Here is a 26,042-nt window from a genome sequence, read left to right as displayed (position 1 = left end):
TTGACATCCACCCTAGCCGGTTTGGCTAACTGGTTAGAGTGTCAGCCTGAGGACTGAAGGGTGCTGGGGTTGCAGGCTCAGTCCCCAGTGAGGGATGTGCAGGAAGCAGCTGATTAATGATTCTCTCACCACTGATGTTTCTATCTCTCGCCCTGAAATCAATAAAAATATATTAAAAAGAAAAAAGATGTTTCTGTCTCTCTATCCCTCTTTCTTCCTCTCTCTAAAAAAAAAAAAAAATCAATAAAAATATATTTTAAATAAGCAATAGGGCGTTGAGGGATAACAATGTTGTTTACCCCTTAGAGGTCCTGAACAAAACACCAGCCTTGGATTTTCACAGGTAAAATGGGAGTGTTGCTGGGACTAGTGCAAGGAAAAATGAGGCATGAATCCTTTTTAAAAAAATATATTTTTATTGATTTCAGAGATGAACATTGGGGATTGAGCCCACAACCTGGGCATGTGCCCCAACCGGGAATTGAACCGTGACCTCCTAGTTCATAGGTTGAGCCACGCCGGCTGGGCAGAGGCCCTGAGTCTTTTAATCTACCAGAGGACCGGTGCACAAAATGTGTGCCCGGGTAGGGTCCCTAGGCCTGGCTGGAGATCAGGGCAGATAGGGGCTTTCCGGCTGCCGACCAGGGCCTTCCTTTGTTCTGCGCCACCCTATGGTGGTCAGCGCAACCCTATGGTGGTCAGCGCACATCATAGCGAGCAATCGAACTCCCAGTCTCCCGGTCAAACTCCCGAGGGAACACTTTGCATATTAGCCTTTATATATATACTAGAGGCCCGATGTATGAAATTTGTGCAAGGGGCTTGGCCTTCACAGCCCCGGCTTCATCCGGAAGGTCACCCGGCTGTCCAGTCTAATTAGCATATTATGCTTTTATTATAGATAGATAATGGGCTTTATGCCTTGAGGGCTTCATTACTTATGGGGTATTAATTTGGGAAGGGGGTTTGAGCAATCTATTTGAATCTTAATAGGTATGGATTCTGCCAATATCAATTGAAAATTTTACCCATAAAGAGGATAGCAAAAAAAAAAAAAAAAAAAGAGGATGGCAGCTAGTCCAATAGGGACAAATCATAAGGGTTCCTAGATTCAGGTACAGTATGGTCAGAGCAAATAAAAGATGCTGAAGGGTCAATTAGTTCACCTGATTAACATTTTGACAGCTACTGTCAAATTCTAGAATTATTTTCCCCTTTCAGGAGAAAGAAATTCTGGCAGGACACTTCCCTAGGTTAATAAATGAATAGGGACCTGGCCAGGTATCTCAGTTGGTTGGAGCATCGTCCTGATGCACTAAGGTTGTGGTTTCAATCCTGGGAAAGGGCACACGATCAACCAATGAATGTATAAATGGGAGGAACAATAAATTGATGTTTCTCTCTGGGGGAAAAAAAATCCAAATAAAAACTACTTTAAAACAAACAGAGGTACAAAGAAGGATGCCCTGGTCAGTGTGGCTCAGTTGGTTGGTGTCATCCTGTGCACTGAAGGATTGTTAGTTTGATTCCTAGTCAGGGCACATGCCAGGGTTGAGGGCTCAATCCCCAGTTTGTGTGTGTGTGCAGGAAGCAGCTGATCAATGTTTCCCTCTTGCATAAATGTTTCTCTCTCTCTGTCTCTCTAAAAATCAATTTTAAAAATCTTTAAAATAAAAAAGCGTGTGTATCTCTTAAAAGGCATAAACAAAAGGAATAGATTCAGAAACCTATTGAGGTTTAAAATCCCACAATTAGAACTGTTTTATTACTCTGAAGCTGCTTTATAGCAGTGGGTTGAGCTTAGGACAATGATTCATGCCAATCTGGGGAAAAGTTTCTCCAAGCCGATTAAGAGGGAGGATTGGGAAGAAGACCTAGTAGTTCTCAGAGCCACATTACTGGCGATTAGGAAGACTCTGGGAAGGCTGAAGGCACCTGAAGCGCCAAAATTTGCAACAATCTCTTTTACAATGTCCCGGCTCTTTGCAGTAACAGAAGAACCTAGGAGGCTTTTGTTTTTGTATAGGGGCCTTCATTTGCCGAAGCTGAAAATAAAAATTCTTAGCAGTCTTGCTCTGGCTGGTGTGGCTCGGTTGGTTGGGTGTCATCCCCTGCACCCAAAAGGTTGCAGATTTGATTCCTGGTCAGGGCACATGCCTGGGTTGCGGGCCAATCTCATCCAATGCTGAGACTGGTCCTCAATGACTAGCAAATGAAATAGCTAAGTGGTCGGCAAACTCTTTAGTCAACAGAGCCAAATATCAACAGTACAACGATTGAAATTTCTTTTGAGAGCCAAATTTTTTAAACTGAAACTATATAGGTAGGTACATTGTTATTAACTTAATTAGGGTATTCCTAAGCTGGCCTTTGCTAAAAACTCAAGGGGCCAAAGAGCTGCATGTGGCTCTTGAGCCGCGGTTTGCTGACCACTGAACTAGCTGATTATAAACTGGGAAACACAGGCTGGTAGGTTTGAGTAACGGTCAAACTCTTCAACAGATGTTTGAGGGTCCTCAGTTGCTTTAGGAAATTCTCTCATTAAGGCTCATAATTCAGCTTTAGTCCAAGGAACATATGAAGCTTGAGGTCTATTAGGATCCTCAGAGGGCTGAACTTGAAATTCAGAGAAGAAAGGCACCAGAGGTAGAGTCAAAAGCAAAGAAGCTGATAGTGGAAGGCCAGATGGCCTCAGAGGAGAATATGGAGAAGAGCCTGAAGCAAAGGAGTTGGGGTAGGGGTGGGGGTAAAGGGGGATAGGACAAGAAAATGCTGGAGGCGAGGAAGCCATGTTCTCTCTCTTTGGAAGTTCAGTATCCTCAGTTAAGTCTCAAACTTTATTGCACAATGAGGCAATTTCAAATTCTTGGTAACGTTTAAAGTTTCAAAATAACATTTCATTTATCTTTGCCAATTTTAGCGCTTGGAATGTCCAATCGTTTTTAAGAAAAGTTTGAGAATCTCAAAGGTTTCCCAAAATGGCCACTGATACTCTTATTAAAAAAAAAAAATGTGTCTATTGATTTTATTTTTTTTAGAAAGAAACCTAGAAGGGCTGCCTCTTGCACGCCCCCTACTGGCGATGAGCCCGCAACCCCGGCATATTCCCTGACGGGGAATCCAACCTATGACCTCTTGGTGCACGGGTGATGCTCAACCACAGAACCACAACAGCTGGGCGCCACTGATACTCTTAATTACTTTTGTACTTTTGGTCAGACAAGCCCATTTAGTTAAATATGCACATAAAGAGTGACTGAGACTTTTAAACGTAATAATTTCAGGCGGAGTGCCTTTAGGAAGGGCGTTCTGAAAATATTTAGATAACTGACACCCCATTTTCAGAGGCTTTTCTTTAGAGCAAGGGCTCACAATAGTCTAAAACAGCTCAAGCAACCTGCAGCCAATCTCACTTCAGAACAGCTTGATCACAGAGAGTCCTGGCCAAAGGCTTTTTAAAAAGCAAATTCTTTAGTGGTGACAGTCTGTTCTAGGAAGAAACAATCCAAGGCTGAGTAACAAACGGTACAGCCCCTAGCAGCAGTCTGATTCCCCTCAGGGAGTCTGGCCAGAGTACCAAACTAGCTCACGAACAAACGAGACCTTTAAGCAAAGCAAAACACTCAAAACAGTTCCAGAATAAAGCTTGAAAAGCCCCAGAACAAGAAGCAGAAGTACAGTTCTGAGAGAAGACTTACCCTTTCCAGCTCCTGAATTGGAAAGGAGACAGTGATACTCAAGACAGCTCTATGGGCGCCAGCACCGGTTTGCCCCTCAGGCCGAAGCAATCGGGGTCTCTTCTCTGGATTCCGAGAGCCCCCAAAACTCGTCGGTAAAAAAAAAGCCGACCAGGCATTTCATCACCAAAAAGGATTTATTCAGGGAAAAGGAAGGATTGCAACTCAAGAACTTACAGACTTGGTGAGCCACGTGCATTTTCGGCCGAGAAAGGATGGAGAAAGTGCTTTAGGAAAGGGCACAGGAAGTTAAGGGGCGGGGCTGAAACGACCATAGAGCTCTGTTGTAACTCTAGAGTTCCTCCCGTAGGCCTCCCCTGATACAGGGTGTGAGAGCGCCCCCTTCACGCCTCTCAATTCTGTCTAGGTTGAGGTCTCTACCACAAATTTTGACACTGGCAGCCTTATTGAATGGAGCCCCTGGGTGGAGCCCCTGGAGAGGGCGGCCGAAAAAAAGGTCCGGGGAGAGATGAGCGGAGACCTCCGAGATGTTCGCTGGGGCCAGAGCACCCGACGTCAGAAGTGCTACTCCAACCGGCGCTTCTCTGGGGCGGAAGTCGCTCCTGCACTTCCGCCGGGCTGGGCCGTTGTTGGGCGGGGCGGTGACGTAGCTCCGGAAGGGGCGGGCCCGCCAGGAGACTGGCGGCGCCGCGCCGGCCGGGAGGGGGCCGGAGCCCTTACCATGGCGGCGGGGGCAGACGCCGACAGTCGGCGCGCGGCCCTGGAGACGGCGACGGTGGCGCCCGAACGGGGCGGCGGGAGCTGCGTGCTGTGCTGCGGGGATCTGGAGGCCACGGCGCTGGGCCGCTGCGACCACCCGGTGTGCTACCGCTGCTCCACCAAGATGCGGGTGCTGTGCGAACAGCGATACTGTGCCGTGTGCCGCGAGGAGCTGCGCCAGGTGCGTCGCGGCCGCCGGACCGCGCGTTCGGGGCGCCGGGGCGGTCACGGGGGCGCGGCCGGGCGGGGCGGCACCGGGCGGCGGGCATACGGCATCCGGAAGGAGACTTTCCTTCCTGGTGTCCACCCGCCGGCCTGATGGCGCCTGTTTCCAAAAGAGAGGCCTGGCGGGCCACCCGGGGCAGTGTCCTGACCGTGCGGCCTATTGTGGGTCGTCTGGGGCCGGACGCCGAAGGTGGCAGAGTTGGATTGAAGAGGGAGTGGTCCCCTAACCCTCTATACCCCGGGAATTCTTGTCGGGCCATAGAAATGAGTATGGTCAGAGTAAGAACTCGACCTGCTCGTCTTCTGGAGTTTATTCCTCAGGAGTCTCCATTCTGGTGGAGGAGACAGGGCAAGTGGGCACCTCCAGAGGCGATCTCTTTTGGGAACATAGGGTCAAACGTGGCTTTTCCAGCCTGGTTATGTTCCTGGCCCACCCCACCCCAGCCCACGGTACTGAGACTGGCATTTTTCATCCATTGGGTGGAGGTAGCACTCAGACCTGCCCACCAGAGGGGAAGACAGCCATTGAAGTCTCCTCAGGGTGCTTGGGTGGATGGAGAACTCCATGAAGTTTTCCATCTTGCCAGTTCCCACTGGGAGGCTCATTCAGCTCTCTGGTGAAGTGGGGAGTTTCTGAGTCTGTCCTGACTGGGAAGCCCTGGAAAGGTCAGAAGGCGTCAGGGAACTCCCCCGCTCCTTCCCCGCTATGCCAGCTGCTGGCTGGGAGCTGTGGCTCCCATGGTTTGCTGCCCTTTGAGATCTGTTTGCTTCCAGCGTTGTGAAATTTCCCTGGTTTGTTCATGGAAAGCTTGGGCTGGTGACATCTGCCAGGGACTCTGACTTTCTCTTCCTGGGAGTGAGGCAGAAACGACACTGTTGGGGGTAGGTTTCTTCTTTTTTCTTTTTTAAAGTAGTCATTGATGTTAAAGGAGCCACGTGGCTTCTGTAATTCATGAGTACTCTGTGGGCACCTACTTTGTGCCCTATCAGAAAAAGACACTTGGGGATGCTGTCAGTCTGTAATGGGGTGGACAGAGATGGACTGGGTCTGGGAGAGATGTGGGGTGTGGGCAGTCGGGGAACTATGGGCTTACTCAGAGGGCACCTCCCAGCTTTGCCAGAGCCTGCCCTGCCAGCCAGTCTTGAGTAGCATGATGAAACTCTTCTTCAGTGGCTAGGTTTCCCAGCACACCTGTAGCTTCCATCAAGGAAAAATGGTTCTGAGGAGACCATGGTCATGGGCACTGCTGGTCTCATCAGAAGTGAGCTGATACCTATGTTTGTCTACTGTAACCAACATCTGGTCTCTCATTCCTGTGGGATCCATGCCCTCCCCAAGTGCTTTGTGGCAAGGGCATGTTGACATGAGCTGTCAGCAGGGTCCAGCTGTGTGGTTTGGCATCAGATGACCCTGGCTGACCCTAGCCTTCTCAGGCCTGCCCCAAATTGCTCAGCAGCAGGAGGGTGTCCCGGGAAGTTTGGGGAGATGATGCTCCTCTCCATCCTGCTTCACTTTCACTCTGTTCTTATAATATTTTAAAAGTTGATTTTTAGAGAGAGTAAAGGGGAGGGGGAGAAAGAGAAATATGTTACGGTTGACTCCTGTACACACCCTGACCAGGGATTTAACCGGTGACCCCTCAGTGCACCGAATGATGCTCAACCAACTGAGCCACACCGGCCAAGGCACTCCCACTCTTGAACTTGCAGCTTTGCCCTAACCCTTCCTGTTCCCTGTTGAGCTCTACAATGTCCTCTCAATTCCTGTGTCCCATACCAATTTGGGAATCCCCCAGCAACCCCCAGCCCGGGAGCCTGCCTCAGCTCTGCCCTTCCTTATGGGACTAACTCTTTGAAAAACACCTGGGAGGAAAGTGTGCCAAGATGCTATGTGAAACAGGCCAGCTCTGTTTGCTGGTGAATTCCTGCACCTTGACAGAGTGCTTCCCTGTGCCGGCCTGTGGGGGCAGGCATGGGAAGAGCAGATGCAGCATAGTCCTGCAGCTGCTGGTCAGGCGAGGAGCCAGATCAATCTAGATTGCTGGCAGGTGCTCAGGGTGGAGGCTGAGTGCATGCAGGTTGAAACTGATGTCACGTCCCCCTGATGGCATCTTTCTCAAGGTAACTTCTTCCAAAAGATGATTCTTGCATTGCTCTCCACCTTGCCCTGATCCCCAGTGATGTCAAAGAGACTTAATGGGACTGCTCTGCAAAGTGGGATGGGTCTGAGCTAGGAGGGGCCCTGTAGGCCACCTAATACAGCCCCACCCCCATTTCACAGGCAGGAAGGGGGGTGTCTAAAGGCAGGTTCTGCTGACTCAGGTCATACTTTTCTGGTTTTGGTGCCTCCTCCTCACCTTGGTCCTGGACCTCCTCTAAGATTGTCATCATCTGGGCTCCTCTGGTGCCTGTACTCTCTAGGTGGGACAATCCCCAGGGGCCCATACTATATTTTCTCCCTTGCTCAAGGCCATCGTCACTGCCTACTCCTCACCATCTGGCTTACTCTTGCTAGTGGTCACTGCTGGCAGCACCTTTCCTCTCGTGACTCACTCTTACTAAGTGCTCACTGCATACTGGGAGTGGGGAGCAGCAAGGCCCCAGTCTCATCCCTGTGGAGTGCTCCAATGTGAGCTCTGTCACCCCCCATCTCCCCCTTCCTCTCAGGGACTAGCCTGGCCATCCTGGGCCTAGCCAGGGGTGCACTTTCCTCCTTGGTCAATCACTGCTTCACCTACCCAGGGGCTGCCCAAGATGGCCCATCCTCAGGTGTCCAGACCTGGCCTGGCCTTTGTCCTTGGACCCATGACCCCCTTCCATCAGGTGATCACCAGAGTGGGTAGGTCTTGGGCCACATTTGTTGGACCCCTGGTGAATTCCTGCCCATCCCTGGCCAGGCCACCATGCCCTTGTCCTTGTCCAGCCATTCAATCTTACCACTTGCCTCATTCCTCTGCTGGAGACCAGGGATACTAGCCATACCAGACACACTGCCATCCTCTCGTCTGCTCATTGCTGGGCTCAGTCTCGGGGGTGGGGAAGAGTCCATTCTCACAGTTTGTCTGGGAGGGGTAATTAGCATTTCCCCACTCCAAACCTGCCACCTTCATTCTCATAAAACCCTAGCCATGCCCACAGTCACTTTCCTTTCCCAAGCCTTTTCCTATGGTTCCAGTCCCTTCCTGAGCCAACCTAGTATCTCCCTTCTGGCCTGGCTCAAATGTGCCCAGCCTGGGCTGTCCCACCAGACTACTCAGGAGGGACAGGCACCTACCCAAGCAGCCTGTTGATTGGTCTTGAGACCTGCACCTCGCCTCTGTCCGTGGCAAAGGTGCCTGCAGCCCAGGGAGACACCACCCACAGTAGATGGGAGCTGGCCGCTGAAAAGAGGATGCTGGAGCAGGGAAGTGGTGTGACGGGGCGTCCCAACACTGGTTTTTTCTGGGGAACAAAGTCTTTCCTCTGCTAAGTCTGTTATGCTTGGGTATTTCTTGGCAGCCTCAAGGATTCTCTTGCAGGTTGCTTGCCTGGCCACCTTGCAGGCAGATGCTAGAGCTCCTAAATCTGCAGCCTGTGTTGCCTCAGCCTAGCTATGGCACCTCATTTGGCGGATAGCTCCTCCAGCAGCATCCTGCCTGGCTCTCAGCCCTGGGCCTTCAGACACTGGCGTCTGGGCTGGAAAGGTACCCTTGGGAGGACTCAGAAGGCAGGGCTGGGCGTGGGCTTGCCATAGGAGGGCAAATCCCATAAGAAGACTCCAGCTTGAGGTCCAGGCTTGAGGATAAGCGGGGGAGAGGTGTGGAGGGTAACCCTTTAGTGGTGGAGCCACAACTCCCCCCTGAGGACATGGGAGCTCCGCTGAGACGAGGCTCCACTCTAGCTCAGCATGTGGCAGAGGGCAGTGCCTGGAGAGAGGGCCAGGGGAGGAAAGTCTATGGGGCCCTCTCAACCCCACACCCCCCAGAATGGGTGTGGCTGGGCCATAACACCTCCTTTGAGCTCTTGTGGGGGCAGAGTAGGGGGAAGACTTGGGTGTCAGCCTCCTCCTCCCACCCCTACTCTCCAGTGTGTCCTCAGAGGTGGAGGCTGAGCTCCTGGGCTCCTTACCCAAGGAACCAGTTTTAACTACCCTGCTGCTGGGGGAGAGTGAGCACCCGCTCTCCCTAGCCAGTCCTGTACTTTCCCAGGTTCATGGCCATTCTGGTCCCAGACATCCTGGCTGAGCCTAAACATAAAGGGGTGACCTTGCCGTGACCTTTCTTAGTGTGAAGATCCCTCCATCCCCAGTGTGTTGGTGAGGACTCGGAACTGAGGCCAGCAATCAGCTCCAGGCTGGGAGGACAGTGGTGGAGCAGGAAGGGGCATGGGGAGGAGACAGGCTGGCGTCTTGACCCAAGGGAGGGAAGTAGGGGCCAGAGAGAAAGGGGGGCTGGAGGATAAGGGAGGCCTGACACTGGGACAGGGGTCTGGTCCAGTGCAGGGGTCTGTGGAAGGGCAGAGCAGGCCTGCAGGTTTTATCCAAGAGTGATCGTTGGGAGACCCCTGAGGAGCTGCTGAGCTGGTAGGTTCGCCTGAGCTTGTCCCTTGAGCTCACATGCTGTGGGGCAGGGAAGCCTCTGCTGTACAAGCCCCGTGCATACCAGCTTGTCCCTTTGGCTCCTACAGACAGGCCAGTTAACAAGTAGGAAGCTGGGCAAGAATAGCCTGGGCCATGACTGCGTCCATGGAGGAGCCCCTCCTCTCCTGTGGCATCATGGAAACATTATGAGTGGACACAGGGTGGCCGGGCCCTGACACACAGGCACCTGACCCATCCTGGCCTGGCAGCATTTGTTATTTCCTTACCTGCTTTTGGACTCTGTCTCTCCCCATGAAAACTGTCCTGTGCTCAACCCCTGCGTGATTAAATCCCTGTCACTACCCTGGGGGTCCCTGCCTGTGGGCAGTCTCTGTCTGTCCCGGTGTTGGCTTGGTCGTGAATGAGTGGGGAGCCAGTCGCCTCCTGGTGGCGAGGCTGGGCATTTCGTTTCTGTCCCAGCAACCCCAAGTTCATGAACTGCAGGTGAGGAGAGGGGCCTGCCTCTGGCTTCCCAGGGGAGCCTTGAGCGCCCTTTCTTTCTTCTCAGACTGATTGCATCCTCCACTGCCTTGCTCACTAGGCCCTCTCACTTTCGGTTCCAGGTGGTCTTCGGGAAGAAGCTTCCTGCCTTTGCCACTATCCCCATCCACCAGCTACAGCATGAGAAGAAGTATGACATCTATTTTGCTGATGGGAAAGTGTATGCCTTGTACAGGTGAGAAAGGAAGCATCAATTCGGGCTCCTAGGGTCTGTGGCCAGCCTGCATCTGTGGGGCACTTTGTGGCAGGCATGGGCACATCTCTGTCACCTCCTGTGCTCCCCAAAACCCTCACGGGGTGGGGGCACTTGGTGCAGCATGGATGTCAAGGGCCAGGTGGCTGGGTTCCTGTCCTCCGTTTCCTCTCTTGTAACTGGAGACACAACACCCCTCCTTAGGTGGATAGAGATGGGGGCAGGAGGTGAAATCAGGGACAGTGCTCCTGGCATAGCACCCAGCACCTGCTTTCTGGAGTCTTTCAAGGTGCACAAGAGCTCCTGCAAGTCAGGCTCTTGGCCCATGGCGGGAAAACCCCACAAAGGGATATAGTTGTCATGGGGTAGTCTTAGTCTTCCAGGTGAGGGGCAGCCCCTAGCTTGGCTAGAACCTGGGCTTCTGACCCCAGCCCCCTGTATGGGCTTATCTTGTGCCCCTGACACAGGGGTTATTCTCCTGGATCATAGATCTAATCCCATCTTGAGGCCTTGCTTGGCAGGGAGCAGTTTCTGACCCCATGCCCACACCATCTGACTCAAAGGTCAGAGCCATGGAGGGCACGGGTGGGAGTGCCTGTTCTGGCTCCTGCTCCAGGGCATCTGCAGAGGCATGGAGCAAGGGGCTGTAAGGAGGTGCCAGTGCTTGCTCCAGATGGCTATACTGCGTGTCTGTGGGGGGCGGGGGGCTCTTGGTGTCTCCTAGGCAGCTGCTGCAGCATGAGTGCCCAAGGTGCCCTGAGCTGCCACCTTTCGGCCTCTTCGGGGACCTGGAGCAGCACATGAGGAAGCAGCATGAACTCTTCTGCTGCAAGCTGTGCCTCAAACACCTCAAGGTGCGCCCTACCCTCACAGTCCCCATCTGGGGCTCTCAGGGACACAGGGAGAGTCCCAGGCAGAGGTAGATGGTGGCCAGGCTCTGTAGAGGGGGTGGTATGGCGGGGCTTAGCCAAACAGCTGTGAGAGGCTGGTTGCTGTCTCTGACTCTGGACAGGTCAGACCCTGGAGTCCCCAGCATCCTCCCAGTTCTCTTGCTTCACAGAGTGCTTCCTGTGTGAGCTCAGGCTGCACACAGCCCAGGCAGGGAGGGGCTCCCAGTGACTATGTAGGCCCACCAGGTAACTGGGGTAGAGCTAGCACCTCTCCATAGTTGGGCTGTGGGAAGGGCTGGGAGCCTGCACCCTGTACCCAGCCCCATTCCTTGCAGATCTTTACATATGAGCGCAAGTGGTATTCGCGCAAGGATCTGGCGCGGCACCGCATGCAGGGAGACCCCGATGACACATCGCACCGTGGGCACCCGCTCTGTAAGTTCTGCGATGAGCGCTACCTAGACAACGATGAGCTGCTAAAGCACCTGCGTCGAGACCACTACTTCTGCCACTTCTGTGACTCGGATGGAGCCCAAGACTACTACAGGTGGGAGCGGGACAGCATGGGGTGGCCCCTAGGATACCCGGAGCAAGCTGGGCAGAGGCCACTGGTTGGGTGGTGGGGCTGACAGGGCTCCTGCTGACACTCTGTCAGCGACTATGCTTATCTGCGTGAGCACTTCCGGGAGAAGCACTTCCTGTGTGAGGAGGGCCGCTGCAGTACTGAGCAGTTCACCCATGCGTTCCGCACCGAGATCGACCTCAAGGCCCACAGGACAGCCTGCCACAGTCGGAGCCGCGCTGAGGCCCGCCAGAACCGCCAGATAGACCTGCAATTCAGCTACACGCCACGACATTCTCGCCGGAACGAAGGTGAGCAGGGCCTCCCCTCTGCCAAGCAGGACTCCCAAGGGCTCCAGCGTGATGTTCCCAAGGCAGGGTTTACATTTTCCTTCTCTGGAGTCCTCAGACCCAGTCCTGATTCAACCTTTCATGTGTCAGTGGGGACAAGGGATTCCTGTTGAGCCTGCTTCTCTGAGCACGCTACGACTACAGGGAGCTCTTTTTCCTGGCCATTTCCCCCAGCATCTTGGGTCTGCTATTCTGGGGTCCCTGGGACTCTCCCCGGGTTGGAAGATTGTTGAGCACCTGCTGTGTGTGGGTTCTGTCCTGAGGCTGTGCGGCTGGCAGGCCCGGACCCTTCTGCAAGCCCACTTCTTGCTCTGACATGGTACCCAGGCCATAGAAGCCTGGGGCTGGTGTGGAACCCTTGAGGTGTCTGAGCTTGTCCCTTGAGCTCACATGCTGTGAGGGCAGGGAAGCCTCTGCTATACAAGCCAGAGCACTAGCATCAGCCTGGCCTGGGCCCGTGACAAGCTGTGTGCTGGCCATAGGAACCGTCAGTGGCGAGGACTATGAGGAGGTGGACAGGTACAACCGCCAGGGCCGAGCAGGCCGGGCCAGTGGCCGTGGAGCCCAGCAGAGCCGCCGAGGAAGCTGGAGGTACAAGAGGTGGGAGGATTTGCATGCTGCCGACATTCTTCTGGCACTACTGCTGCGATGGCAGAGGCCCACAGCTGGGCTAGGAACAGGCACAAGAGTCAGAGGACTCTGGCCTTCTGGCACCTGGTGTCCTGGACATGGTAATAGGATCTGCTCGTTGTCTTCAGTGAGCAGAGGTTTTCTCTTCTTTCCTCTAGTTCCGGCCAGACACCAGGACCTGCAGGTGGGGTGGGTGAGAGGTGCCTGTGTCACTTGGAGGTTCACTGCAGCTGTGCTGTGAAACACCAGTGCCGCAGGCACATGCTCAGGCGGGGGGGCTGCCCTGGATGCCCTGCAGGATCCAGGCCTCTCAGGATCCCAAATGCTATCCCAGAGCACTGAGCCCAGGTGCTGCCTGTAGCCACAGCCTAAGGCTGATGGAAAAACTGCTCCACAGCTCCCTCTTGTGGCCAGGGAGGGTGGACCTGCACTGACTGCTGGCCTTAGGCCTACATCCTGGCACCTCCTGGTGACCAGGCTTCCTAAGGACAAGGTCCCTCCCGAGCCCCTTGCCCTGCACATCACTGTAGTCCAGGGCCTTGCCCAGTCTGAAGGCCTCCCCATCTCAGGGAAGAAGAGGACCGAGAAGTGGCAGCTGCCATCCGGGCCTCGGTGGCCACGCAGCAGCAGCAGGAGATACACAGGAGCAAGGACCGGGAGGAGGGCAGCAGGCTCAAGAAGGAGGAGGCAGGGATGTGGGGAGCCGAAGAGCACCGAGGGCCCCGGCGCCTGCTGCGGACTCAGGGTGAAGGCCCAGGTGAGCTGGCCCTGCCTGCAGGCAGCTCTGCCTGTGCCTGGGAGCCACCTGGGAAGCTCCTTGGTCACCCCAGAAGGCCTGCTCCTGCCCCCTCAATATTGGTCAGCCCTGACATAGGGTCCTTTTGTGTTTTGTAGGCCCCAAGGAAGCCTCGACAAATGGTCCCGTAAGCCAAGAGGCCTTCCCAGCCAACAGCTCAGCAGCAGGGGCCACACACCTGAGGTACATGCACATGAACTGGGGCAGAAGTGTGGTTCTCATGGAGGGTGGGTACGGGGCATTCCAGGGCCTGGCAGGCCGCTGACCCCTCTCCCCTCCCTGGGCTCAGCACCCTTCCGCCCTCCACTTCGAAGCTCAAGGATGAAGATTTCCCCAGTCTCTGCACCTCTTCTTCTTCCTCCTGCTCCACGGCAACAGCCCTGGGCCCGGTGGGGCTGGCACTGGTGTACCCTGTTCCTACCAGGGGCAGGAGCACCTTCCAGGAGGATGACTTCCCTGCCCTGGTGTCCTCCACCTCCAAACCCAGCACAGCCCCCACCAGCCTCATCTCTGCCTGGAATAGCAGTGGCAGCAAGAAGGTGGTACAAACCACCCCAGGGGCCCAGGCTGCTGGTGGGGGCAGTCAACCCCCCAGGAAGGCTGGGAAGGGGGGTAAGGGCAACAAAAAGGGAGGGCCGCCCCCCCCAGAGGAGGAGGAAGAGGAGGATAGCCGCACTGGCCTCACCACCCAGGAGCTGCGGAGCGTGCCCACCACAGTTGCCGTCTCCTCCCTGCTAGCACTGGCCTCCACCCAGACCTTCACCAAAGTTGGCAAGAAGAAGAAGGTGGGCTCTGAGAAGCTGGGTGCCACATCACCCTTGTCACTGCCCTCTGAAAAAGATGGGCCCCCTGGGGCTGAGCAAGCCCCCCCGGCCCCCATGGGCAGAGCTGAGGGGCCAGTCGCTGTCATCGTCAATGGACACACAGAGGGGCCAGCCCCCGCTTGGAGTGTCCCCAAGGAACCCCCGGGGCTCCCACGGCCCCTGGGGCCCCTCCCCTGCCCCACGCCCCAGGAAGACTTTCCAGCGCTTGGAGGTCCCTGCCTGCCTAGGATGCCCCCTCCCCCAGGTAGGTGCACCTGGCTCAGGCCTGCTTCTGAACATCTGGGAAGGGGTTGGGGTAGTAGGGTCAGACTGGAGCCCCCTGCCCTCCTGCCTTTCCCGCCCCCCCCCCCCCCCCCAGTCCGAGGTTCCCCCCAGTCCGAGGTTATATTATACAGCTAGACACGGGGGAGAGGTAAGCCTGTGCAGAGGTTTTCAGCTGTCTCGGAAACACACTGTAACTCTGGATGCAGATGCTCCATCTGTGATGAGCATGACCTTGGACCACCACTTAACCTCTCTGTGTCCCTTTTCTCCATGTAAAATTGAGCAATCCTAGCACCCTCTCAAGACAGGGGCAAGTGAGTTAACTTAGGCCAGCATTTGCTACAAGGCAGCGCAATATGTGTGCTGGCTCTGGGCATCATCAGGCTCTGAGCCTGCTCTTCAGGGGAAGTGTGGTCTGTGGATAGAAGCCTGACCTGGGTGAGCTGGGCAGCCTGTGGGATGCGAGGAACAAGGCCTGGCAGTTCCCGGCCAGTGAGGGTCATTACCTGGGTCTTGGTGTGCCACCCCCGCAGGCTTCAGCACTGTGGTGCTCCTGAAGGGCACTCCACCCCCACCTCCACCAGGTCTGGTGCCCCAAGTCAGCAAGCCACCCCCTGGCTTCTCTGGCCTGCCCAGCCCCCACCCAGCCTGCGTCCCCAGCACTACCACCACCACAAAAGCGTAAGTGTGGCAGGCTGCCTGGCCTCCTGCCCCTAGGGGCCAGGGAAGAGTGCCCTCACTTTCAGCAACCCCAAAGACTGAAGCCTCCCACCTCCTGACCCCCAGACCCAGGCTGACATCAGCATCCCGGGACTACCTTTTCCCCGAGAACTTCCGGGAGAGGAACCTGCAGCTCATCCAGTCCATCAAGGACTTTCTGCAGAGTGACGAAGCCCGCTTTATCGAGTTCAAAAGTCACTCAGGAGAATTTAGAAAGGTCAGGCTGGTGGAGGGAGGCAGCGGGGGGTGGGAGTACAGCCTGCAACCTGGGGCCTAGGCCTAGGCCAGGGGTGACTGGGTCTGGCTCTCGGTGGCAGGGCGTGATCTCCGCAGCCCAGTATTATAAGAGCTGTCGGGACCTGCTTGGGGAGAACTTTCAGAAGATCTTCAATGAGCTGCTGGTGCTTCTGCCTGACACAGCCAAGCAGCAGGAGCTGCTGTCTGCACACACAGACTTTCGAGGCCAGGAGAGACTGCCTGGCACCAAGGCCAAGAAGAATAAAAAGAATGCATGGCAAGCCAGCACCCAGCAGGCAGACCTGGACTGCTGTGTGTGCCCCACCTGCCAGCAGGTACTTGCAAATGGTGACTTCCGCAGCCACCAGGCTCTGCACACTGCCGGGGATGACGACTTCCCCTCCCTGCAAGCTGTTGCCAGGACCCTCACATAGCTCTCGCTATGTGGGCAGGAACGGCCACAACCATGAGCCTCCTTTGTCCCTGCTCTTCCTCCTGGGCTGACAGCCAGCCAGGAAAGGCCCTGTTGAGGCCACCTGCTCAGGCCCTTTGGTTGGCCGGCCCACCAGGGGTCACAAGGACAGCCCACTTAATATCAGCACAGTTAGGCAGGTTTCCTGCTGGGAACTGCGTAGATACCCCTGCCTCAGTGGTGGGCCAGTCTTGGTTTGTATCTCATGATTTTGGAAGGTGCCAGGGGAAGAAAGGGCCAGGATGCCGGGACTTGTCCATGTTGTCAGAGGCAGTGGCCACAGTGGCCCGATCTAGGACCTTCTGAGCCTGAGGGCTGCAGCACCTTGCCCCCCAAGCCTGAAGCTGTGGGGCCACTGGTGCAGGAGTAAGATATTGAGTGTGTTATGTAAACAGTTGGCTGTTTCATGATTCAAGAGTGTTCAGGATTAAAAGCAGACACAAAATTGTGCTACTTGAAGTTAAATCTTTCTACAAGAAGCTGATCTCAAATTGCTTCTGACCTTTTATAAAACAGTTTATCTTTAAATAAATTTATTTTGCAATAATGCACATAGCTGGCATTCTGAGCTTCTCTGCCTTCTGAGGTCACTCAGTAGTGAGGGGAGTCTTTACATGTTACAGCTCAGGTGGTCGGCCAATAGAAGAAGGTCTGTGGGGAGAGCTGGGCAGCTGGGCTTTCCTTACAGGAAGCAGAAGCCAACCAAGAGACCGCAATCCTGGAGGTCTAGCACTGCCCAAGCCTTCCAGGAATAGACAGCCACTGCTTGACAACTACATTTTGCACCCAGTAAACCTGTACTTCCAGAACGTGAGAGGCATACAGACGCAAGGTTTACATGCAAAGATGGGGGGGAGGGGGGGACACACAGGGTGAAAGAGCTACTCAAGGTGAACTTTAAGAACAATTTAGAAACGGGGGGAGGGGCACAACTGAAATACTGTGAGAAAGTAATTTGTGAAAATTTGGGTGGGGACCAGACACATACTGAAATCTCCCTTTTCTGTCCCAAACACATAAATAGGAAAAAGTTCTAAACACATTCCAATAAGGCAAAGGAAATGTCTTTAAGTGAGAAGAAATGGAGATGCCTTTCTAAAAGCACCAATAGTATGAAGGCCAAAGTCAGTGGCCTGCAGAGGAGCCAGACCAGAGCCACATGGCTGCCTTACCACTGCCTGCCGGAAGCTGAGGACTTGGATGGTACTGCTTGTCCGCCAAGGGCTGGGACGAGCAATGTTTCTAGGTGATGGCCATGCAACAGAGGCCACCACTTCCCACCACACACAAGCCTCTCATAGTGCCCTCGTTGCAGACCTGAGTACAACCAACCCCACAGAAGAGTAATGTGGACATTGGAATATCATGTTAACAATATTGAAAATACCCATTTTTTTACTAGTAAAATATATTTTTATTAATTTCAGAGAGGAAGAGAGAGAGATGAGAGAAACATCAACGAGAGAGAATCATTGATTGGCCGCCTCCTGCAAGCCCCCTACTGAGGATCGAGCCTGCAACCCAGGCATGTGCCCTTGACTGGAATCGAACCCAGGACCCTTCAGTCCGCAGGCCGATATTCTATCCACTGAGCCAAACCAGCTAGGGTGAAAATACCTATTCTTAAGCAAAACCCATAATAATACTAGGTGACAGGTTAATTCTGGCCGTGTGAAAAGCACTCTTTTGGGCTCTTTACAAGTATTAACATGTACACTGAGTGGCCAGATTATTATGACCACCTGACATTTGTAGGCATATTAGCCATACACTGCATCTTATGGGATATGGAAGCTGAAGGCCTGTTCGAACACCTTTGCTGTCTGCAGTTAACAAGATAAAACATCTCCAATTCGCACAGGAACACAAGGATTGGACAGTAAAGCATTGGAAAAAAGTCATGTGGTCCGATGAATCACGTTTCCAGTTGCATCATGCAGATGGCAGAGTGAGAATTTCGAGGAAACAGCAAGAAATCATGAACCCCACATGCATGAGTACAATCCTTCAAGCTGGTGGGGGCAGTGTTATGGTTTGGGGCATCTTTTCCTGGCATGATTTGGGCCCTTTAATTCGTGTGGAACAACGTCTGAATAGCACAACATATCTAAGTATCGTTGCTGATCAAGTTCATGCTATCATGTTGATGGTGTATCCCAATGGAGATGGCTTCTTCCAACAAGACAGTGCGCCATGCCACGGTGCTCGTATTGTGCAGGAGTGGTTTCAAGAACATGAGGGAGACTTGACTTTGATTAGGTGGCCCCCACAATCACCAGATCTCAATCCAATTGAGTATTTGTGGGACGAAGTTAAAAGCCATCAGGCACTGGTTCCACAACCATCAAATCTCACAGAATTGGACAGTGCTATTCATCAGGCATGGTGTCAGATTCCTCGCGTCACCTTTCAACATCTCGTGGAGTCAATGCCAAGAAGAATCGCCGCAGCATTGAAGGCAAAAGGTGGCCCAACGAAGTACTGATGGGGTGGTCATAATAATCTGGCCACTCAGTGTATTTACACATGTTATCATCCCACCCTATGTTATTATCTTATTATCCTTTTACAGAGGAGAATCCAAGGCACAAACAAATTAAGAGATTAGCCCAAGATGACCAAGCTTGAATGTGGCAAAGCCAGCATTCCAGCTCCAGAGATGGATCTTAACTGCTTCACTTAACCAGGAGGTTACTAACCAATAAGAAATCTTAGAAATGAAAAACTGACATAAAAATAGGTTCAAAAGTAAACAAGACTGCCTAGCTAGTGTGGCTTGGTGGTTGAGCATCAACCTATGGACCAGGAGGTCATGGTTCAATTCCCAGTCAGGGCACAAGCCCAGGTTGTAGGCTTGATCCCCAGTAGGGGATGTGCAGGAGGCAGCAGATCAATGATTCTCTCTAACCATGGTGTTTCTATCTCCCTCTCCCTTCCTCTCTGAAATTAATTAAAAATATATATATTTTAAAAGTAAATAAGACCAAGCTGGGGAAACCTCCAAAGGACAATTGGTCATGCAATGTGGCTCTGGAAGCTGCATGATACACCTGATGGGTCCCAGGGGCAGAAGGTGGTGAGAAGGGGCCATTGGAGAATCATGACTTTTTCCCATGCATTGAAGAAATATAAAAATACAAACAAGCACTAAGGATAATGTTTTCAAGCCATGTCTTAAAAAATGTTTAAAGACACAACTTAGAAAAAAATTTACTAAAGTAACACACAACCTACAAAGGAATGCAAATTGTACTGTTATCACTGTTCTCAGCAACATAAGATCCTAAAAATTACTAGAGAAATACCTTTAAAGTTCTAAGAAAATGACATTTATATAAAACTATCAAGAACATGGGGCCGGCCAGTGTGGCCCAATGGTCGAGTGTTGACCCATGCACCAAGAGATCCCCAGTTCGATTCCAGGTCAGGACACATGCCTGAGTTTTGGGCTTGGTTCTCAGTAGGGGGTGTGCAGGAGGCAGACAATGAATGTTTTTCTCATCCATGTTTCTATCACTCTCCCTTTTTCTCTAAAAACAATAAAAACATAAAACAAAACAAAACATGGGAATAACATAAAGATTCAAAGTTGACATCCATCCACTGATGAAAGATATTCTAAAGATATACTACCATAAGAAATATTTAGTACTGCTAGTATCATCATCATCATCTATATATATAAAAGCCTAAGCAACTATCTGGCCATTCGACCGTCTGACAGGTAGCTATGATGCGCAATGACCACCAGGGGGCAGATGCTCAACGCAGGAGCTGCTGAGCTGTAGTGACTTGGCAGCTGCGGTTCTCAGGTGACACACCGGGAACCAGAGAGGAGGGAGCCCGATTCCGGGGTGCCTCACCCAAGAACCACTCTCTCACAATCCGGGACCCCTTGGGGGATGTCAGAGAGCCGGCTTTGGCCTTATCCCTGCAGGCCAGGCCAAGGGACCCCACCGGTGCACGAATCTGTGCACCAGGCCTCTAGTATATAATAAAAGGCTGACCTGCCCCTGTGCCCCATGCAGCCTCGCAGCCCACAGTACCTTTCAAGGTACACAAATTCATGCACTGGGCCCCTAGTCTATATATATAAAAGCCTAAGCGACCGAACCACTAAACAACCAAACAATTGGTCGACCGGTTGCTATGATGCGCACTGACCACCAGGGGGCAGACGCTCATGCAGAAGCTGCCCCTGGTGGTCAGTGCGCTCCCACAGCCAACCTCCTGCGGCTGGCCACCTCCCATGGTCCCTCCCCCCGCCAGCCGGCCAACTTCCCACGGTCCTTTCCCAGGCTGGCCAACCTCCTGCAGTCCCTCCCCCCGGCCAGCCCCCCAGATCGGCCCCCATGAGGGTGAGGGGGCAGCCAGCCAACCTCCAGCGGTCCCCAACCCCAAACCGGCCAACCTCTCATGGCCCCTCCCCCCATTGACCCCATGGGAGGGGAGGCCTGGCCAGCCAACCTCTCGTGGCCCCTCCCCCAGCCAGCCGGCCCCCCCAGTAGGCCCTGATCACCGGCCAGGCCAAGGGACCCCACCCGTGCACAGAGATAAAAGGGATTGGGATCCCCCCAGCATTTCAGAGAGCATGCTCTGAGCAACCCAGTTCTAGACCAGTGAGATGTGTGGTGAAGGCTGATGGACCTGGAACCCCCAGATTATGGAGATCAGCCTGGCTTCCATCTCCCTGCCTCTTCCTAGATTCTGGGCCCTGGTGCCCTTCAGAGCCCAGCCTTTGCTACCAGGAGGGGCAGGGATAGGAATGAGTCCAAGAGTGTCTATGGCACAGTAAACTCATTTAGTTTTTATTGTAAAGAAGTTGCAGTTGGAACATGGGACACTGAAAATACACAATCACGGATTGTTCTTTCAGAGGAGGGAAGGAGAGATCCATATATACAAAAAATTGTAAACATGTTCACTTAAATATCCACACATAATTGATCTATGCTACAATGTACAGGGTTGTCATTCAACTGCAACTCCAGAGGCATCTGTCTGTAAGAATGAAATGTGGCAACCACATGTGGTATAATGTGAAAAGCCAGCTTCGAGCAATGCATGAGTAGTCAGCTATGCAGAGGGACCCCAACCTTAAACTGGGCCTTAAAATGGGGTGCAGGGTAGGGAGTTGAAGGACTGGTTCAGGAAGCCAAGGTAAAGGGGTTTGCATGGAATGGCTGTCTCCAGGGCACCATGGAGCCTCTGTCTTCGAAAGAGGCTTGTCTTGCCAGGCACACAGGTGTCCCTAGCCGCCCTTACTGAAGGGCTGGGAGAGGGTTGGTGCCCGGCCTATAGCCATCTTGTGCCTTCCCTGGCCAGAATCACCCACACCCAGGCAGAGGCCTGGGCCAAGGCATGGAGGGGCTGGGTCGAGCAGCAGGGACCACAGAGAGGGGCTGCTTGTGGGAAACTATCAGTTGAAACTTGAAAACTTGACCACAATCACAACATGGAGAGGACCAGGCTACTCTCGTGAGCAGGTGAGAGGAAATGGAAGGAGGCTCCAGACAGAGCACATGGCCCCACAGGGTGAACCAACATGACAGGAACAAGGACTGTCACTACCCACGGGGACACGGGACAGGGAGCTGTGGCCATGCTCCCTGGGTCATGGCATGGGGGTGGGGGCAGTATTCCTGCCCCCAGTCTGGGACAGGCTCTGCACCTGGCAATGGAGGGCAGCTGGATCCCTGATGCCAGAGTGGACAGGTGAGCCCCGGGCTGGCTGCCCCATGAGGGGAAGGGCCCCCTGCCCAGGCTGACCCACTGGAGGCTGGAGATTAAAGGTACCGGAGGAACGTGAGGGTACAGCCCAGGCACCCTGGGGGCTACCCTCTCTTGGCCCCAGACAGCCCACAGTGGCCACCCCTCCATCCCTGGAGTTGGGCCAGGAGGACCTGAGGGAGGTCCCAGGAGGCCTTGGGCCTTGCATCGGTGGGGCAGCCTTCCCGCCCTGGTCTGGGCTTGCCAGCCACTAGTAGGCGGGCACCTGGTACCCTTTGGGGCTGGTGTCCAGGGTCTCGGTGAAGGGCGGGCTCTGGTAGGTCTCGGTGCCCTCCACACCGCTGCCCACTGGGTAGCCGGGGTAGTCCTGGCCCGCCCCGGTGCCCAGCTGTTCGGTGGCAAAGAGCGACATGTCGGTGCCTAGGCGGAACCGCTGCAGGGCCTTCACGGTGAGCGCCACCTGAAGAGGAGCCCGAAGTCAGCTAGAGCGGACACCGGCCTGGCCCCGGTCTGCCGGCCCGGCCCTCACCGCCCGCAGGCCGCACTCACCCAGCTGAGGATGGAGAAGAAGCTGAAGGCGATGGCGGCCCGCGCTGCGTCTCCCGCCTGCTCGGTGGCCGGCCCGGGCGCCGTGCGCTGCCACTGGTTGGTGAGGAAGCAGAAGCCCACGAACCACAAGAAGGACCAGAGCCCTGCGGCAGGCGGGCGGCGGTAGGGTTAGGGAGCTCCCCTGGGGGACCCCATCTAACCACTCTGGGAGCGGGCGTCAGGACGCACGGAAGCCCCCGGACCTGCCCCTTTCCCATCCACCCCGCCCCGCCCCGCCCCGCACCGCCCCGCACCGCCCGCACGCCCTCCGGAGGCCCCGCCCCAGCAGCCCGCGCCGCCCTCGCGGGCCGCCTCCGGCTCGGCCACGCCCACCTGAGAAGCCCAGGTCCAGCAGCACCGCGCGCCGCCGGTCGCGGACGCTGCTGATCTGCTGGAAGCGCAGGTCGAGCAGCAGGAAGGCGGCGCAGGCGAGGAAGGCGCCGAGGCCGAGCGTGACGCCGAAGCGACAGGCACCTGCGTTCCCGTTGAAGACGCAGCGCAGCTCCGGGCCGGCGTCGGAGTTCACGTAGCCCTCGTTGACGATGGGCCCGAAGACGGCGATGGAGAATACCTGCGGGGCGGGTGGTGCTCAGGCCTGGGGGTGGCCCGCCCGAGCGGCCACGCCCTGGGCTCTGTCCCTGCCTTCCCTGGCGGCACAGGGTGCGTCTCTGGGTGAGGGTCTTCAGCACCCTTCCCTTCAGACCTCCCCAGGCATTTAGTAATCATGGACCACGTGTACCGTTTAGTCAGCATCTCCTATGCCCAGACACCGTGCTTAAAACTGCTGCTCTGTGTGTGTTCGCTCATAGCATCCTCCCGGAAAACCACGAAGGTGCCCTTCCTTGTTCTTACTCCCTTTACAGACGAGGAAATTGGGGCTCCAACAGGTGACGTGATTTGTCTGAGGTCGCATTGCTGGTAAGAGCAGGGGCTGATATTCGAGCTGGGTCTTCTGCTCTGCGTGGGGGGCGTAGTGTCTCCTCACCCTCACGGCCCACTGCAGAGTGTGGGAACAGGAGCCTCCAGAGTGTGGGAACAGGAGCCTCCAGAGTGTGGGAACAGGAGCCTCCAGAGTGTGGGAACAGGAGCCTCGAGTGTGGGAACAGGAGCCTCCAGAGTGTGGGAACAGGAGCCTCCAGAGTGTGATTCCAGGCTTGAGCCGGTGGTGCTGGGGGAGGTAGGTGTGGAGCCAGGAGAGAGAGGCCAGGGTGTAGGGGGCACAACAGAGGGACAGCTGCAAAGAATGGAACCTGCCTGCCCTCAGCATTCAGAAGCTGTGTGGCCCTGGTTCTTAGCAGATCACATGTAATTAACAGGCCCAGCTAATGGGGTGTTGGGGACACAGAAATAATGTCCATCCAGCATTCTACACTTGGTGGGCACTCAAGTGATGATGGCCCCACATGACTATACGTGTTTGGGCTCAAAAGGCGAGAGGATTGACCTCTGGGGTTCAGTCCAACATCAGCACCCTGTCCCCACATGGGCTGGGAGGCCGGGAGGAGGTGGAACACAGTCGTTTTATTTTAAAATTCTAGACCATGATCATTTTAAGCCAGATGCTGCTCTTTTAGCTCTGGGCAAACCTGTTTCTAAAAAAAAAAAAAAAAGATCTCCAGTTTCAACTTCACTTCTCTCCTTTCCCACCCTAGTTCCTAGAGATAGAGTCAAGAGGGAAACTGAGGTGCAGGATTTAGACCCACCCCCGGAGTGGTACACAAATCGAACCAGAGCTGGGACCTGAAGGTATGGTTCCTGTATCCTGGTCTGCCCAGAGTCACTCCACCCGGAAGGTGGCAACCCCCTGCCCTACGTAAGACCAGCGAGTAGGTGTAGCTACCAGCCGTTACTGGCTGGACAAAACCCAGATCTCAGCACCTCACCTCCATCTCTCCTACCTGGAGAAGTATTAAGGAGGAGCAGGCCACCAAGCAAGGCTAGGGGCGCCCTGATAAACTAGACTGCCCCTAAAATCTGCCCCTCCCTCACCACCACCAGTCAACCATCCTGAAGTAGAGCCCCATCTGGCTGCCCCACCCAGAGGATCCCTGATCACCCCCCACCCCCACTCACAGTTGCAACTGGGGGCCTGGGAAGGGCCAGCTCCCTTTGAAGGAGCCTGGAGGATGTGAGTGCAGAAGCAGGGGGAGGCTGTGCCAGATTCTCTCAGCTCCCGTAGCCCCTCCTTAGGCTGAGGCTGAGTGCCTGAGCCCCTCCGTGAATCCCGTCCCCACCCCTGTGCCTGCTTCTAGGTCATGAGACAGGAAAAACGGAGCGAGGGCTTAGGAAGGGGACTGTTGGACCTAAGGAGGAATTGGGGATGGGGGACAGCGGGGAGTGACCTCTCAAGGTCCCAGGCTGTCGCCGCCAGCCCCCTCCCCCGCCCCAGGTGGGCGCGCCCAGCACGGTGATGTCACCCCAACCTGCGGGCCCGCGAGGGAGGGGGCAGCGAGGAAGAGGATGAGGGCGAGGGACGGGGTGGGATCAGGTACCGGGACAGTGGCCACTTACCCAGGACACGACCCGCAGCAGGGTCTGGGGCCGCTTCACGAAGCTCACGGGGTCTAGGGCGGCCCCCGCGCGGCCCGCGCCAAACGAAGCTCCTTCCATGGCTGGCCCCAGCGGGCCGCGCACCCCTGGCACCCTCTATCAGCCTGTCAGGCCGGCGGCCCTGCCCAGGATAGCCCGGGGCTGCTGCGAACGCTGCTGGAGCTGCCGCTGCCTCTGCTGCCTCCCGGGAGCGCGCACTGGCCGCGGCGGGGACGCGCGGGGCGGGGCCGAGCCCGCACCCCCTCACTGGTCCACGCACCAGGCTGGAGCCCTCTGGTCCCTCCCGTCCGCTGTCCTTCCGCCCCCAACCCTCAGCTTCATGACCCGGGTCCAAGATGGACTCACCAGATCACCATCAGGGGGCAGGGCCAAGGAGCTGGGCCTTCACCGCCCCGCACAAGGAGTCAGCAGTGCAGGCGGGCACTGGGCTCCGCCTTTGCTGTTGCCGGGCAGATGGACAGAGGGGGCCTGACCCCGCGCCTCTCCTCTGAGCAGGGCCTTTCATGAATGTGTAACTGAGGCCAGATGGCTCTAGTGTCTTTCCCCCTCAGGGAATAGGAACAGGGCTCCCTGGCCTTGGTCCCCTGCAAACCAGATTGGTCACTGGGGCCTTTCCCCCCATGAGCCCCTGCCGCGCCCCCCCCCCCCCCACACACACACACACACGCACACACTGCACCCTAGCTTCTCCTTCAGAGGGTCCTAGCCACCTGACATGGAGAATGGTCTCTGCTACCAGGGGCAAAGCCCACAGGCCAGTATAAGTGGGAGTTGGGGCCCTGACCGGTTTGGCTCAGTGGATAGAGCGTCAGCCTGTGGACTGAAGGGTCCCAGGTTCAATTCCGGTCAAGGGCATGTACCTTGGTTGCAGGCACATCCCCAGTAGGGGGTGTGCAGGAGGCAGCTGATCGGATGTTTCTCTCTCATCGATGTTTCTAACCCTCTGTCCCTCTCCCTTCCTCTCTGTAAAAAGTCAATAAAATATATATTTTTAAAAATTGCAGTTTATTTTTAAAAAATAGTAAGTGGGAGTTGGGGCATCTCTGCTCCTTTCCTGTGGGTGGCCAGGCGTCATTCCAAGGTTGTTCTGAGCCTTCCACACTCCTGGGTTTCCTGGACTGACCTGTGACTGACATATTTAGTTTGGAGCCAAGGAGTAGGGAGAAACAGAGATGGGAGTTTGGCCGAACTGGGACTTCCCAGCCCAGTACCACTTTTCCATAGATCCCCAGGCCCCCAGTTAATGTCCCTTCTTTCAGGTTCCTCCCAGCCCAGCCCAGCAGGAGCCCGGATGACTCCTATGTTTCTATCTAGGGCAGCGGTCGCCAACTGGTGGTCTGTGAGGTCCGAAAGGTTGGCGACTGCTGATCTAGGGCAATGATAAGACACGTTTGCATTTGTTGAGCATTTCCAGTGCCAAGTACTTCACAATGAC

The 26,042-nt window shown here is 55.1% G+C and overlaps 2 protein-coding genes across 3 annotated transcripts; one reads left to right on the top strand and one right to left on the bottom strand.

Annotated features, from left to right (window-relative positions):
- Positions 1-4,051: 4,051 nt before the first annotated feature.
- ZNF598 (zinc finger protein 598, E3 ubiquitin ligase) lies at positions 4,052-16,290 on the top strand. Of its 2 annotated transcripts, none has more exons than XM_079787954.1 (12): positions 4,052-4,638; positions 9,864-9,976; positions 10,719-10,848; positions 11,220-11,431; positions 11,540-11,757; positions 12,279-12,387; positions 12,996-13,183; positions 13,321-13,405; positions 13,512-14,290; positions 14,844-14,991; positions 15,097-15,247; positions 15,348-16,290. In XM_079787954.1, the coding sequence occupies exons 1-12, from the start codon at positions 4,207-4,209 to the stop codon at positions 15,699-15,701; spliced, it is 2,919 nt and encodes a 972-aa protein (XP_079644080.1). In that variant the 5' UTR covers positions 4,052-4,206; the 3' UTR covers positions 15,702-16,290. The 2 variants fall into 2 exon arrangements, with proteins under 2 accessions (XP_079644080.1, XP_079644079.1); XM_079787953.1 differs by having other exon boundaries at positions 4,300-4,638; positions 12,279-12,396.
- A 4,241-nt stretch (positions 16,291-20,531) lies between these two features.
- Positions 20,532-24,933, bottom strand: SYNGR3 (synaptogyrin 3). The gene is made up of 4 exons (XM_079780917.1): positions 24,569-24,933; positions 22,391-22,628; positions 22,019-22,161; positions 20,532-21,929 (listed from the first exon to the last, which is right to left on the bottom strand). Exons 1-4 carry the CDS (start codon positions 24,665-24,667, stop codon positions 21,720-21,722), a joined length of 690 nt encoding a protein of 229 aa, XP_079637043.1. The 5' UTR covers positions 24,668-24,933; the 3' UTR covers positions 20,532-21,719.
- Between the last annotated feature and the right edge of the window lie 1,109 nt (positions 24,934-26,042).

This window comes from Cnephaeus nilssonii (genome assembly GCF_951640355.1).
Source record: "Cnephaeus nilssonii genome assembly, chromosome: 2".
NCBI classification, from domain to species: Eukaryota; Metazoa; Chordata; class Mammalia; order Chiroptera; family Vespertilionidae; genus Cnephaeus; species Cnephaeus nilssonii.
The sequence above is the reverse complement of the archived record's forward strand: the minus strand, read 5'-3'. Positions and strand labels throughout refer to the sequence as shown.